The 15,027-nt window shown below is 48.8% G+C and overlaps 1 protein-coding gene across 1 annotated transcript in view; it reads left to right on the forward strand.

Moving 5' to 3' along the window:
- Positions 1 to 563: 563 nt before the first annotated feature.
- SEMA7A (semaphorin 7A (JohnMiltonHagen blood group)) overlaps positions 564 to 15,027 on the forward strand; it is a 57,894-nt gene continuing 43,430 nt past the window's right edge. The window contains exon 1 of the mRNA XM_060279004.2: positions 564 to 781. Within this exon, the coding sequence (XP_060134987.1) occupies positions 631 to 781 (151 nt within the window). The 5' untranslated portion in view covers positions 564 to 630. The remainder of the gene's footprint in view (positions 782 to 15,027) is intronic.

Here is a 15,027-nt window from a genome sequence, read left to right on the forward strand (position 1 = left end):
CACACTGGCATTTACTTACTTACTTACTTTCTTACCATAGCTGCCAAGTTCTCCCCCTTTTAAAGGGAAATTCCCTTATGCTGAATAGGCTTCCTCGCGAGAAAAGGGAAAACTTGGCAGCTATGTTTCTTACTTAATTTCTATACCGCCCTACCGTATACCGGGAGGTCTCCGGACGTTTTTTGTAAGAACTTTTTTTTTTGTAAGAACGTTTTTTGTAAGAATTAGCCAGCGCCGGCGTGACGATCCTGAGCCCGGCCCACACGAGGCACCCAAGGATGCTTTTCACAACAACAAAACTCTTTGGAGTCCAATGATGATGCCAATTTAATGAAGTCCGGGCTCGCCCGACTAACCCCTAGGCCACGCTGCATCTGAGCCCAAATCCTGTGTGGGCTGCAGCGGGCACCTCTCCGCCTCGCCCACTTCACAGGGCTGGTGTTGTGGGATGCAAACCCAGCAGCCGCGAGTTCCGCAGGGAGCGCAGGGATCCCGGGCGGCGGCGCGTGCCGGCTGCTCCTTTCCCCAGCCCCGCCCCCTCTGGTAGCCCCGCCCTCCACGCGCAGGTAGTACTTCTGCCGGTCGCGATGCTCCGCGCGGAGGCTGCTCGCGCTTGCCACGGGGTCGCAGATGGGAGCCGAGCAACGCCGCGCCGCCGAGTCCCGCGTCGCCCGGTGGGCCAGCCGCCTGCTGCTGCTGCTGCTGCCGCTTCTTCCCTCCTCCTCCTCCTCCGCCGTCGCGTCGCGGCCGGCCGGGCCCAGGATCGTCACTTCGGCGCTGGGTAAGCGGACCATCGGAGACGATCCTGCTCGTCCCGCCGCTCCTTTAGGCGGACGCGGCTCGCTTTGCGGGAGATAGGGAATTTCGGGAAGGGGCGTGCGGCAGTGTGGTATAGTGGGGAGAGCGCTGGACGCGGAGCGGGGAGGGGCCGGCCGGGGTTCAGGATCGAAGTGACCTTGGAGGCCGTTCAGCCTCGCCTACCTCGCAGGGTGGTTGTGGTTGTGTGGGGATGAGATGTGGCGCGGGAGAACCATATCCAGTACACATTGCCTTGACCTTCGTGGTCGGAATTAGGTGAATCAATAAAAAATGCTTAGCGTGTTTCGCTGCATTTCCTTCCATCGGGACTGAATGATAGAATTACTGTACATACAGAGAAAAGGAAGGTTCAACTTTTTTCTTCTTAAGGGTGCCTGCTTTGGCATGACCTCTGCAGGGTTCAGTAGTGCCTACTCTTGTGCAAAGGCCTCCAAGCACACTAGCATTCTTGCAGTTAAGTTACTTGGGAGTAAGCATCATTGAATTCAGTGGGACTTGCCTGTGAGCAGGCACATTAGGGAAGAAAGTCTCTCTGTATTTACTCAGAAGTAACTGCACTGCTTTCAGTTGATTTACTCCCTGGTAGGGATGACTGAATCTGTCCATTTTGGTGTCTTGATTTTGCAGTCTTAATTTCAGTTCTCCACATTTCCACTTTAGTGTTCTTTTAATAGGCATTATTTTTCAAGAAAAGGTACTCTTGAAAATTTGTTAGCATTTTAGTCTGTGTTTCTCCTAAAATGCACATTTCTTTGTATGTTGCAAAGAATACCCTAATACATATTTGCAAAGCAGTTATCTGCAAAAGTATGCATAAGTTTCTTTCACCAATATGCAATTTTAATTGATATGGGACCCATGTGCCCACACTTACCCGGGAGTAATCCCCACTGAACACAGTGCAATTTGGATCTGAGCAAACAGCACAGTTTGGCCTAGTAGTCTGAGTCTTTGCCTAAGAGCAAGAGAGCTGGGTTCAAATCTTTTCTCTCTCCCGTATGTCAGACCCGCTGGACAGCCCTGGGCCAGCCGAGGGAGGATTCACCCTCTGCTTTAACCTCACAAGAGGGAGAGTCTGCACTGCGGGGCACAAAGTGTTCAGCCTGAGTCTTTTCTGTGCCAATAACTCACTTAGTGGTCTTGTGCGAACCTCCTTGCTCAGCCTTGGCTGCCTTATCTGCTCTGGGGAGACAATACTAGCCTAAAAAAGGATCAGGGAAGGACTTTTCTTTTTTTAAAAAAATGTATTTATTAAAGATTTTTTCAAACAACAAAAACATACAAAACACAAAAAAGTAATACAAAACACAAAAAATACAAAATACAAAAAAATACAAAAACAAAATTTCTTACTTTTAACCCTTATTTCTAATCTAATTGACTTCCTCTTTGCACCTCCTACTGCGGTTCTTTGTATTTCATACTTAGTAAATTCTAAATCTTATATAAACTCTAATTATTACTTCAATATTACCTTGTTACTCTATCTTTTATATCTTATCCTTATAAACTCAATCTATATCTTACTTCTTAATTAATTTATCCTTATCTTCTATCAATACTTGTTTCACACCCTTGTATTATCTACAACCTCTTTGTATCTCCCTCACTTCCATTAATTCAGTCTATTATACGCTTATTTTTCAAATAAATTTTAAATTTCTTCCAATCTTCTTCCGCTGCTGCTTCACTCAGATCCCGAAGTCTCCCCGTCAACTCATACAGTTCCATATATTCTATCAACTTCTTCTGCCATTCATCCACAGGGAAGGACTTTTCTTTCTGACATATTTATGCCCTCTCCCTGCCAAGGAGCGCTGGGTGCATGGCATGTAATTTCCCTCCTCTCCCTTTATTCTCTTGACAACCCTGTGAGGTAGGAGACGGGGACTGAGCCATTGCCACCCTGTGAATTTCAAAGCTGAACTTCTTGACTTCTGCCTATTGCTTGTGAAATGCTTCAAACACTTCCAGAGACTCCTTGGGGGTAACTAATGTGCCATCTAGATGTTGTTCATTAGTGTATTGCAGGCATGTCTAACTCCTAAGATCCTGTGATCTACTCACATTATAAAAATACTGGCTGTGATCTACCCAGGGTTATTTATTTATTGACAGGCAAAGTTTTTGAGCTTTTTGGGGGGGGAGCTAAAGCTTTTTCTGGTAGTGGGGGAGAAGAGATCTACCGTGATCTACCACAGGCGTCCAGTGATCTCCAGTGATCTGCCAGTAGATCACGATCTACCTGTTGGACATGCCTGGGGTATCGCCTTTCTATACTGCCTTTTTCTCTCCAAGGAGCTCAAGGTGGCAGACCTTGTCCTCAGCAACAACCGGGCAGACAGGCAGAGAGCGGCCCAAGATCAGATCCAGGGGACTTCATGGCTCAGTGGGGATTTGAACCTGGGTCTTTCCAAGGTTTTAGCTCCTCTCCTCCCCCTCTCCAATACATTAAGAATAAGAATAAGCATAAATTTATTACTTTCACCCCACCCAGTCACTCTGGGTGGCTTCCAACAGAATCTAGCAGAATACAGCGAAACATTTAGACCTTGAAAACTTCCCCAAACAGGGCTGCCTTCAGATGTCTATGGAAAGTCATATAATTGTTTATCTCCTTGACATCCGAAGGGAGGGCGCCACTACCCAGAAGGCCCTCTGCCTGGTTCCTTTGTAACTTCGCTTCTTGCAGTGAGGGAACCGGCAGAAGGCCCTCGGAGGAGGAGAACCTCGGTGTCCAGGCTGAACGATGGGGGTGGAGACGCTCCTTCAGGTATACTGAAGGTCAGTGCCAACACTTTGAATTGTGCTCGGAAACATACTGGGAGCTGACGTAGATCCTTTAGGGACCAGTGTTACATCGTCTTGGCGGCCGCCGCAGGTTATACCAGTCTGGCTGCTGCAATCTGGATTAGTTGTCGTTTCGGAGTCACCTTCAAAGATGGAGAAGCAGGACTGTTTCTTTCCACTGTTGGGTTGCTTAGGAATGAGAAGTGGGGGAGAATGTTGGCTTTCCTGCAGTGTTTGCACGTAGACTCTTCTGCATGTAGACGCAGCACTCTGCAGTAGACATTGCAGTAGACATACAGTGTTTTATTTATGTTATACAATTTATACAGGGAAGGCTCCTGCTTCATATCAATAGGCAAGGAGTTCCAAAGTGTAGGCCCTGCCACGCTAAATGATACACGTCACATAACATTCTCTGGATTGTGGGGGTGGCTCTGTGGAGGAATGATCATCCCTGCCCTTTATCAGAGGAGATAACTAGGTGACTCTCTGGCCCCTTGGCTCTTATATCCAAAGGACATTAACGGGGTTTTGGAGAGCTGATCTTTCTGAGCTATATCAATGAGGGCTGTTGTTTCATTTTTTAAAATAAAGTGTCCCACCTTGTTGTAAGGGGGTGACAGAAGACCTGGTCAGGGACCTATAAATGTGGGGATCCATAGTATAGAAAATGGGTTAGGGGAATGGTCTGGCGAGTTCTACTCAATGTATATACAGTATATCCTGACGGATTCTCCCTCTCTGGGTGTTTATTCTGTAGCTGCATGCCAGAGCCCAGTTAGATTTTTATTTGTGCATCCCTAGCGAGTATAATTAACTTTGGCAATCAAGGAGGGTATTTCTCCTAAAATTGCACTGGCAATAATCACTAGGTTCACATTATAGCAGTTGCTGGAAACCATTGTAGGGGTGAGCTCCGCACCTGTGCCCTTCGGGTCCTGCTGCCCGTTTCCCAGAAGTTGCAACTGGTTGGCCACCGTGAGAAGAAGGTGCTGGGCTAGCTTTGGCCTGAACCAGAAGGCTCTTTGTACATACACTGGTTTGGGTGGTAGTGGGGGGCGTTCAGACGGGGTGGTGGTGGCGCAAGGGGTATATTTTTCCATGCATTGTTTTGGAGGAAGGGGGTGTGTGCCTTTGGGTTGTCTGGTACTTTGACACCTCTGCTGGGGTTTAGTAAAGAATTATTTTGGGAGATGAACGTTCTCTGCCATGTCTGTTGGACATTGGGAGTATATAACAGTCGCTGTGTTCTTGCCTCGAATGCAGGGAGGAGGTTTCTGGCTTCTGGACCTCATCTCTATTTACTTGGTGTTTAACAAAAGTTGCGAATGAGACTCATACAGTGCACAGTAAAACATAAGATCAGGAACTTTGCACGTCCGACGGTCCTGGCTGTGTGGACAGAGCAGGAGTGAAGTTGGGTAATCTTAGACCCCGGACTTATCAGTCTTGCTTATTTATACAAATCCTTATATACCATGTATCATTAAAAAAATTGGAGTAGTTTACAATAATATAAAACCATAAAACTATACAGTAAAGTTATAAGAAAGTTAAAAGCAAAATAATTACAAACAAATGTCAGTAGACCATTGTGGGAGATGTACTCTTGTTTGCCTGCATAGGGTAGCAGAATAGGAAAGTTTTCAGCAAGTATTTAAAAGCTGGCACCTGCTGAATCTCTAGTGGCAGCGAGTTCCACAGGGCTGTGCCCACTGAGTCCATCTAGCTCCCAATGCTCTATTACATAAGAACAGAAGAAGAGCCTTTGCTTCATTGGGCCACAGACCCGTCTAGTCCAGCATCCTCTTCTCACAGTGGGAAACCACAAGAGAGAGCGCAAGAGCAGCCCTCTTCCCTCCTGTGGTTTCCTGCAGAAGCACAGCTGCCTCCAGCTGTTGTGGGCAGCAGCCATGACTAGCCCTCTCCTCCCCGTGACTCCCCAGGTTTTCAGGTAGGGGGGGGCTTTCCCAGCCCTACCTGCAGATGCTGGGTGGTGTGCCTTCTGCATGCCAAGCAGCTGCTCTGCCACTGAGCAGCAGCTATTTCCAGAAAGAGGTGGGCCGAGGGGTTCTTTAGCTGCGCAGGCATATTCCTTCACTTGCTTTCAAAATGTGGGGATCAGGCCTTGCTGTGTTTGGGGCCTGCCTGATGGTGCTGCAGGAGCAGAGCCCCCACCAACCCACATGGAGCCCCCCCCCTGCCTGTTGCTGTATATGTTGTGGTCCAACCTCAAAGGATGCCTCCATCAGCCGTGATACCACTTTGGTTGGCATCTGCATTTTACAGTGATATCAGTTTGGTTGGCATTTGCATGTTAGCATTTGGCATTTTACAGAGAGGCCCAGAGAGGCGTTTGGATTCATGGCTCTTGCTTCTGAGAAAAGAGAAGTGAAAGACCAGAGGACTGACCTGGAAAAGCACCTTTTCCTCTCTGTCTCTCTCGAATCAGAACTGCTTCTGTGTGCAGAAAGCTCTCCTGCCATGGCTCTATAGGGGGTTGGACTAGATCAGGCATAGGCAACCTTGGCTCTCCAGATGTTTTGGAACTACAACTCCCATGATCTCTGACCACTGGCCCTGTTAGCTAGGGATCATGGGAGTTGTAGTTCCAAAACATCTGGAGAGCCAAGGTTGCCTATGCCTGGACTAGATGGTCCCTTCCGACTCTACAATTTGAGACCAAGGGGACACAGGCTAAACCACTGAGCCTCTTGGGCTTGCTGATCAAAAGGTCGGCGGTTTGAAACCCTGCGACAGGGTGAGCTCCCATTGCTCGGTCGCAGCTCCTGCCAACCTATCAGTTCAAAAGCATGCAAAAAAGTGCGAGTAGATAAATACGTACCACTCCGGCGGTAAGGTGAACAGCGTTTCCGTGCGCTGCTCTGGTTCGTCATGCTGGCCACATGACCCGGAAAAACTGTATGCTGACAAACGCCGGCTCCTTCGGCCTGTAAAGCGAGATGAGCGCTGCAACCCCAGAGTCATTTGCGACTGGACTTAACTGTCTCAGGGATCCTTTACATTTTTATTTATTTATTTATTTGAGAACAAGGCGCATTGGGTCCCAGAGATGTGGCGCATTGGGTCCCAGAGTAGGCAGTGGTCAGACGCAGTGCTAGGGCTTTTTGCGCCCTAAGCAAAACACCTTCTGGTGCCCCCCGGGCGCATGCGTCATGACGCACGCATGCACGCACACCGCTGATGCCCCTGCGTCCCCTCCATTGGCGGGAGGAGCGCGGGCCAAGGGAGGAGCTCGGCGTCCTCCCGCCTGTGGAGGGGATGCTTTGAGCTCCTCAGCGGCGGCAGCGAGCGGGCAGCAGCGGCAGCAGCCCCCATAGCTGAAGGCTTCAGCTGCGGGCGCTGCCGCCGCTTGCTCGCTACAGCCTCTGGGGAGCTCACAGCGTCCCCTCCGTGTGCGGGAGGGCACTGAGCTCTCCTTTTGGCTTGCGCTCCTCCCGCCCTCCTTGCCGCCACTACCGCCGCCGCTCGCTCGCTGCAGCCGCCGCCGCTGGGGAGCTCTCGGCGTCCCCTCCATAGGCGGGGGGAGCGCGAGCGCGCGCCTTGGGAGGGCGGTGGCGGCGCAGGGGTTTTGCGGGGCAGGCTCGGCAGCGCCCCCTCCATTTTCGTGCCCTAGGCAATGGCCTAGTCCGCCTAAATGGACGCACCGGGCCTGGCAGTGGTGCCCCCTGGGGGGCAGTGGGATTACCAAGGAGGCAGCAGTGGGGCACTGGAGGTGAGCTCCTCCAAGTATGCTGATTGCTTATTCACAATTGACCAGGCTGGAGCAGCGCCAGAGCAGGCTTTCACTGTGCCCGGGATGCGTGGCGCAGAGGGCGCCGAACAGAGCACTTCCACAGTAATCCAGTTTTGAAGTAACCAGTGCATGAACTACCCTATTGCAGCGAAGCTTTCAATGATCAGTGAGTGGTTCCCCCCCCCCTATTAAAACCTGCACGGTGAGGTAGTGATCCCTTGCATCACTAATCCAGAATGATGAAAGGATTTGGGAGTCAATGAGGTTTGTAATCTGCCAGGATGCTGAACAGCAAAACCAGAAAAGCTTAAGACAATGGGTTTTGTAATGTTTTGTGCTGCAGGCCTTGAAAGCCAGAGCTGTTAAAAGTAGTATCTGATAAGCCTGCAAGGCATCTCAGGAATTGCATAACCTTGAGAAGCTGGTTGAGAAGCTACATGCCAGGATTAAGATGTAATAAGATTCACAGAGGAATTATACCAGAAAGATATGGAGGTCTCGTACACCCCAGGTCGTGTGGTTGCTGACCTTGAGCCAGACATCTTGGAGAGTGAAGTCAAATGGGCCTTAGAAAGCACTGCTAATAACAAGGCCAGTGGAAGTGATGATATTCCAACTGAACTATTTAAAATTTTAAAAGATGATGCTGTTAAGGTGCTACACCCAATATGCCAGCAAGTTTGGAAAACTCAGCAATGGCCAGAGGATTGGAGAAGATCAGTCTACATCCCAATTCCAAAGAAGGGCAGTGCCAAAGAATGCTCCAACTACCGCACAATTGCGCTCATTTCACACGCTAGCAAGGTTATGCTTAAAATTCTACAAGGCAGGCTTAGGCAGTATGTGGACCGAGAACTCCCAGAAGTGCAAGCTGGATTTCGAAAGGGCAGAGGAACCAGAGACCAAATAGCAAACATGCGCTGGATTATGGAGAAAGCTAGAGAGTTCCAGAAAAACGTCTACTTCTGCTTCATTGACTATGCAAAAGCCTTTGACTGTGTCGACCACAGCAAACTATGGCAAGTTCTTAAAGAAATGGGAGTGCCTGATCACCTCATCTGTCTCCTGAGAAATCTCTATGTGGGACAAGAAGCTACAGTTAGAACTGGATATGGAACAACTGAGTGGTTCAAAATTGGGAAAGGAGTACGACAAGGTTGTATATTGTCTCCCTGCTTATTTAACTTATATGCAGAATTCATCATGCGAAAGGCTGGACTAGATGAATCCCTAGCCGGAATTAAGATTGCCGGAAGAAATATCAACAACCTCAGATATGCAGATGACACAACCTTGATGGCAGAAAGCGAGGAGGAATTAAAGAACCTTTTAATGAGGGTGAAAGAGGAGAGCGCAAAATATGGTCTGCAGCTCAACATCAAAAAAACCAAGATCATGGCCACTGGTCCCATCACCTCCTGGCAAATAGAAGGGGAAGAAATGGAGGCAGTGAGAGATTTCACCTTCTTGGGCTCCTTGATCACTGCAGATGGTGACAGCAGTCACGAAATTAAAAGACGCCTGCTTCTTGGGAGAAAAGCAATGACAAACCTAGACAGCATCTTAAAAAGCAGAGACATCACCTTGCCGACAAAGGTCCGTATAGTTAAAGCTATGGTTTTCCCAGTAGTGATGTATGGAAGTGAGAGCTGGACCATAAAGAAGGCTGATCGCCGAAGAATTGATGCTTTTGAATTATGGTGCTGGAGGAGACTCTTGAGAGTCCCATGGACTGCAAGAAGATCAAACCTATCCATTCTGAAGGAAATCAGCCCTGAGTGCTCCCTGGAAGGACAGATCGTGAAGCTGAGGCTCCAATACTTTGGCCACCTCATGAGAAGAGAAGAATCCTTGGAAAAGACCCTGATGTTGGGAAAGATTGAGGGCACTAGGAGAAGGGGACGTCAGAGGACAAGATGGTTGGACAGTGTTCTCGAAGCTACGAACATGAGTTTGACCAAACTGCGGGAGGCAGTGCAAGACAGGAGTGCCTGGCGTGCTATGGTCCATGGGGTCACGAAGAGTCGGACACGACTAAACGACTAAACAACAACAACAACAAGATTCAAAGTGAGAGGTGTTGTTGTTGTTACAATTTGTATACTGCCATTCATCAGAAGATCCCAGGGTGCTTCACAACATAAACATACAAAATGGAAACGCAAAATACATAATTAAACAAAAAACAAACCAGTAAGCTCCTTCCCACAGACACATTTAAAAGGCCTGGGAGAAGAGGAATGTTTTTGCCTGGTGCCTAAAGATGTAATGAAGGCACCTGGTGAGGCTCCCTGGGGAGAGCATTCCCCCAACGGGGAGCCACCACAGAAAAGGCCTTAGCTGCCAAGTTTTCCCTTTTCTCGCGAGGAAGCCTATTCAGCATATGGGAAAATCCCTTAAAAAAAGGGATAACTTGGCAGCTATGGAAAAGGCCCGTTCTCATGTTGCCACCCTCTGGACCTCTCGTGAAGGAGGCACATGGAGAAGGGTCTAAGAGGATGATTGGAGGGTCTGGGTTGGTCCATATGGGCAGAGGTGGTCCTCCAGGCCCTTTATGACTTAATGCCCACACTGCCCTTCAGGTTTCCGCAGTGTCACCAGGTAGGAGGTGGGGCTGATTTCGTGTATGGGTGCTCCCCTTGTGCTTGTTTAATTGCCGAAATCATAGATTCCACAACCTGCACATTATAAAGAAGCAATGGGTGCAGAATCCTGTGCATCTCCAAAAACGATTTTTTAAAAATAAAGTTGCAAAGGCAGGCTTGAAAGCGCCTGGCGACATTTCTGAAGCGAAGGAGGAGGGAAGGTGCCTTCTTCTGAGTAAGGTGCCTTCTAGCTGAATATTGTCTATACCAGGGGCTCCCAAAGTGGGTAGTAGTATCTCTTGGGGGGCAGTGGGATTACCTGCCTGGGTCGCTGGAGGTGTAAATGGCTATTAAACTTTGCAGAGAAGGTCTTGATGGCTCAAGCTCACCCATTTTGTTGAATTAACTAAACTAAATCACTTTAATTGGATTTTGAGTAAATGTGTCATTAATTGTTCCAGTTTTGAATGTTCTTGTGTTATATCAGGGGTCCCCTAAACCAAGGCCCGGGGGCCAGATGCGGCCCAATTGCCTTCTAAATCCGGCCCGTGGACGGTCCGGAAATCAGCGTGTTTTTACATGAGTAGAATATGTTCTTTTATTTAAAATGCATCTCCACAAAATCTGAGGGACAGTGGACCGCCCCCCTGCAGAAAAAGTTTGCTGACCCCTGTGTTATATTATCTTCCTTGTTGGGTTGGGAAAACCAATTTCCCAAATGGGGATGAGCACATGGAGCCAAGGTGGCAACGGCCCCCAAAAGTTTGGGAGCCACTTGTGTAGACTGACTGGCAGGAGCTCTGCAGGATTTTGGGCAGGGCTCTCTCCCAGCCCTTCCCCCAGATGTTGGTGGCTGAACCCAGGACCTTCTCTGGGCAAAGCAGGTGCTGAACTAGGGCCCCTTCCCTGAGCCTTGCTGGCTTTGGAGTCTTGCACAGCTCTGACCCTCAATTCAACCGATTATTTCATATCCCTCTGCTGTTATGGGGCGTGTGCCTGTGTGGCAGGAGGCCCTCCCAGGATGTCCGCAGCCCTCCCTCCCTTCTGGGAGACAGACTGACCTCATTGCTGCCTTGCGGGCTGATGCCTCATTGCTGACCTCTCCTCTCCGTTCTGGAAAAATGCCACACTTCAGCCAACGTTGTTGTAGAAGAATGACTGGGGAAGAAGGGCTGTAGCTTAGTGCCACAATTCCCATCATCCCTGACCACTGGTCCAGCTAGCTAGGGGTCATGGGAGTCATAGGCCAAAAACATTTGGAGGGCCGAGGTTGAGGATGCCTGTGCTAGAGCATCTGCAGAAGGACCCAGGGTCACTCCTCCATGGCATCCTCACATGGGCCTCTCCTGGCTTGCAACCTTGGAGAACTGCTGCCAGTCTGTGTGGAGGTGGACCCAAGTGCCTGACTCTGCATAACGCATGTTCCACATTAAGATTGATAAAATTGTAGTTGATCAATAGAGGGGCCAAAATGGAGCCCCCCCTAAAACAGCTTGGGATTCTCTCCTTTTCTGGCACACACCACAGCAGCCCCGATCTGCACCCTCCTCAATGGGTTTTTACCTGACTGGAATGCCGCCTCCTTGAACCCCGACAAAGAGTTGCCCCAAACTTAATGAAGACGGTGCAGCAATAACAAAACTTCTTTCAGAAAGATTAGACAGCCAGGAAATTTTAAGCACATGGCTACAGCCTGACGATTAATAGTGTCTGTTTCAGCATAACTTCCTCTGCAGCTTCGGAAACTGCCACACATTTAGCAATTCTATTCTTGGGAGATCCCACCATAACCTGAACTTCTGCATTTGCAGTAGTGAGCTGGTTAAAAATTAGCCACGGCTTCCTCCATTGGTGTGTGTGCAGCCTAGACCTTAGTGCTGAGCCAGTGTGGTGTAGTGGTTAAGAGCGGTAGACTCGTAATCTGGGGAACCGGGTTCGCGTCTCCGCTCCTCCACATGCAGCTGCTGGGTGACCTTGGGCTAGTCACACTTCTTTGAAGTCTCTCAGCCCCACTCATCTCACAGAGTGTTTGTTGTGGGGGAGGAAGGGAAAGGATAATGTTAGCCGCTTTGAGACTCCTTCGGGTAGTGATAAAGCGGGATATCAAATCCAAACTACTATTCTTCTTCTTCTTCTTCTTCTTCTTCTTCTTCTTCTTCTTCTTCTTCTTCTTCTTCTTCTTCTTCTTCTTCTTCTTCTTCTTCACACATACATAATTCAGCACATGGCCTTGATCCGTTCCTTGTTGCTCCATCTTGAGCAATCTGCCACCCATTTGAGATTTTCATTTTAATGCCCCAGTTACTTCTTTGAAGTAAGCCTATGCATACAATTCCAAAGCGGCATCTAAGAGACCAGCTCATTGCAAGGGATGCTCTTTTACCCTGTTTGCTTCTTTGTTTAAACCCTATCTGCTTGATTCCAAATTCCGATCCTTCACCTCTCAGGTTTATAGCTTGCCCTGTGTTAATAACTTTGCCAAATCAGGATTTGTTCTAAGAGCATTTTCCAGGGGAGTTTAATACAAACGGACTAAAGTTGGAGAACCATGTTTAGTGTGGTCGTCATCTCCTCCTCCATTTTTCAGTAGAGCACACCACTTTTGTTGTGAAGGGAAAGCAGGCACGCCAAATCGGTAGCATGCAATCAGTTTGCACTGAGACACTGCAATGTTTTCCCATAAAAAAGAAGCCAGCCCCACCTCCCCACCACCCCAAATCCCAAGCTGCTGTTTGCAATAAATGGCATAGTCAGGGGCAAATAGCAGCTGGGGGAGGGCGATTTGGGATGGGGAAATGGTGGAGAGACTCACTCCAGATTTGCAGCATGCTCCTGATTGAGGTTCCATGTTCCTGCTTGCTTTGCATGCTACTCTAGGCAATGGAGCTCATAAATGAGCCCTGCTGGATCACACCAAAGGTATCTCTAACCCAGCATCTTGTTCTCAAAAGCCCAAAAGCAGGACTTGAGTGCAACAGCAGCTCTCCCCACTTGTGATTCCCAGCAACCAGTGTCCAGTGTTCAGGGGTAGACTGCCTCTGACAGTGGAGGTGCAAAAACACACTAGTAGCCTCTGGGAGTCTGACCCTCTGTCTCCCTGCTCTCTCCTCTGTAGGGAGAGGAGGTGGCTAGCATGTTTGGTTAGCTGTGGATTGGGCCAGTAGCCCAAAGTTCAGGAAAGCTGTGAGCTGATCTGCTTACAGCCTTGTTGTTTCCATCATGGCTTTGGGGGGGTCAAAATAATTGTGCCCACAGACAGTCGCTGACTCATCTGCTGTAAATGTGTGTGCAGATCTATCTATTTTGGCCTCCCAGCAGACGGACTGAACTTCCTCTTTCATCCCGTGCTGCTTACTTTTGTAATGACCTGGTTCTTTTATTATTATGCCACAGTTTTAAAAGCCCTGTTGTAATGGGGACTATAACTGCTTTTAGGCTCCAGGGTTTCAGACAGTGGGGAGTGGGGTGTATCTCCCAGCCCGATGCAGAGACACCAGGAATTGAGCTCGAGACTTTCTACACAAGGCCAGAGGCTCTCGTACTGAGCTGTGGCCCTGCCATAATGTAGTCTATTGGGGCATGCACAGCTCTTGGCATCCAACCTGCATTGGAGGGGGTTGGACTAGATGACCCTAGATCCCCTGAGTTCTGCCCTGTAACTCCTCCCCTAGGGAAACCTTGACGACTTGCTTACTGATCACTCACCCTGATTTGTTTGTGTGGGGAGGTTAGCCTTGGTCAATGATTTATTGCCATTGAGCACATATTGCCCCATGCTTTCCAATGGATTCTCTTGCAACTCACCTTATCGCAAAAAAAGTATTTGGGGTAGGGCAGGGGCAGTGGCAAAAGGCTTGCTGCTCAAGAGCACTCAAACAACGTTAGTTGTGCAACCTGGCTTTGTCAGTGTTAGGTTAAAACCCGCATCGGAATTAGTAACCGCCTAGAAGTGCCCTTTGTACACTAATCCTTGAGGCAGCTTCTGAGGTAGCCAGAGAGGCCATCCTCACCTCTGGCAATTGTATGGGAGGTGGGATATCATCAGGTGTTACTTGTTAGGTCGAAAGTCCCTTTTTACAGCCATGGTGAGAGGACTCCAACTCAGCCCCTGAGCCAGCAAGATGAATAAAGTTGTACCTCGGGTTATGTACGCTTCAATTTGCATACTTTTTGGGTTACGTACTGCACAAACCTGGAAGCGTTTACTTCTGGGTTTGCCGCTTGCGCATGTGCAGAAGCGCATTGTCACGATTTTTCAGGTTACGTACTTTTGGGGTTACGTACCGCACCCCGGAACAAATTAGGTACGTAACCCGAGGTACCACTGTATTCCAGGATGGTGGGACATAGTCCAGCTCATAGCATCCTCTCATTGTGGCATTTTTTGGTTGCACATTTTTGGGTTGGTTTAAATGTATAGTTATAGATACCAAAGGTGTTTTGCAGCCCCCTTCACAGACCATGAATTTGGGGCCATTGTGGTGGGGGGATGGGTACGCAGTTGTCAGATCAGTGGGGAGACTCGCTCCTAGTTCTGATGGGACTAGCAGCCCACAGTCTTGTCCATTCAGGGGGGAAAGACAAGCAAGCAGCTCCAAGCAGTAGGCTAGAAGCCAGTACATCTGAACTGGGAGAATTTGCCCAAGTTCTCTTCCAGTTCTTTCCGCTTTTGCTCTCTAGGGCTCTGAGGTCAGGCCAGCTCAATTCCAGCCTTGCAGAGGCCAGACACAAAATCCCATCTCATGGATGTGGCTTGCAGGCCACTGACCCAAGAGATTGCTGGATCACACCACGGTAGCCTAATTGCTGTCCTCAGCTGAGGAAACAGCAGCTCATTCCCAGGAAGTGTGAAGCTAGCTCAACCCTCAGCCTGCCTACAAGATCCTAGGCTTATTCCTAAAAGTATTTCTAAATTGTTTTCTCTGATATATGCAAAAGCAACCATCAATGTTCAACAGTACCACTCAAGCTGTACAGAAGTACTAAATAATGGTTTAACTACAAGTAACTTGTAAGCCATTTTAGTTTTTAAACAAGTTGCCACATGTCCTCGGAGATCTCTAGCTCTGTTCTCTT

This window comes from Zootoca vivipara, chromosome Z1 (genome assembly GCF_965207765.1).
Source record: "Zootoca vivipara chromosome Z1, rZooViv2.hap1.1, whole genome shotgun sequence".
NCBI classification, from domain to species: Eukaryota; Metazoa; Chordata; class Lepidosauria; order Squamata; family Lacertidae; genus Zootoca; species Zootoca vivipara.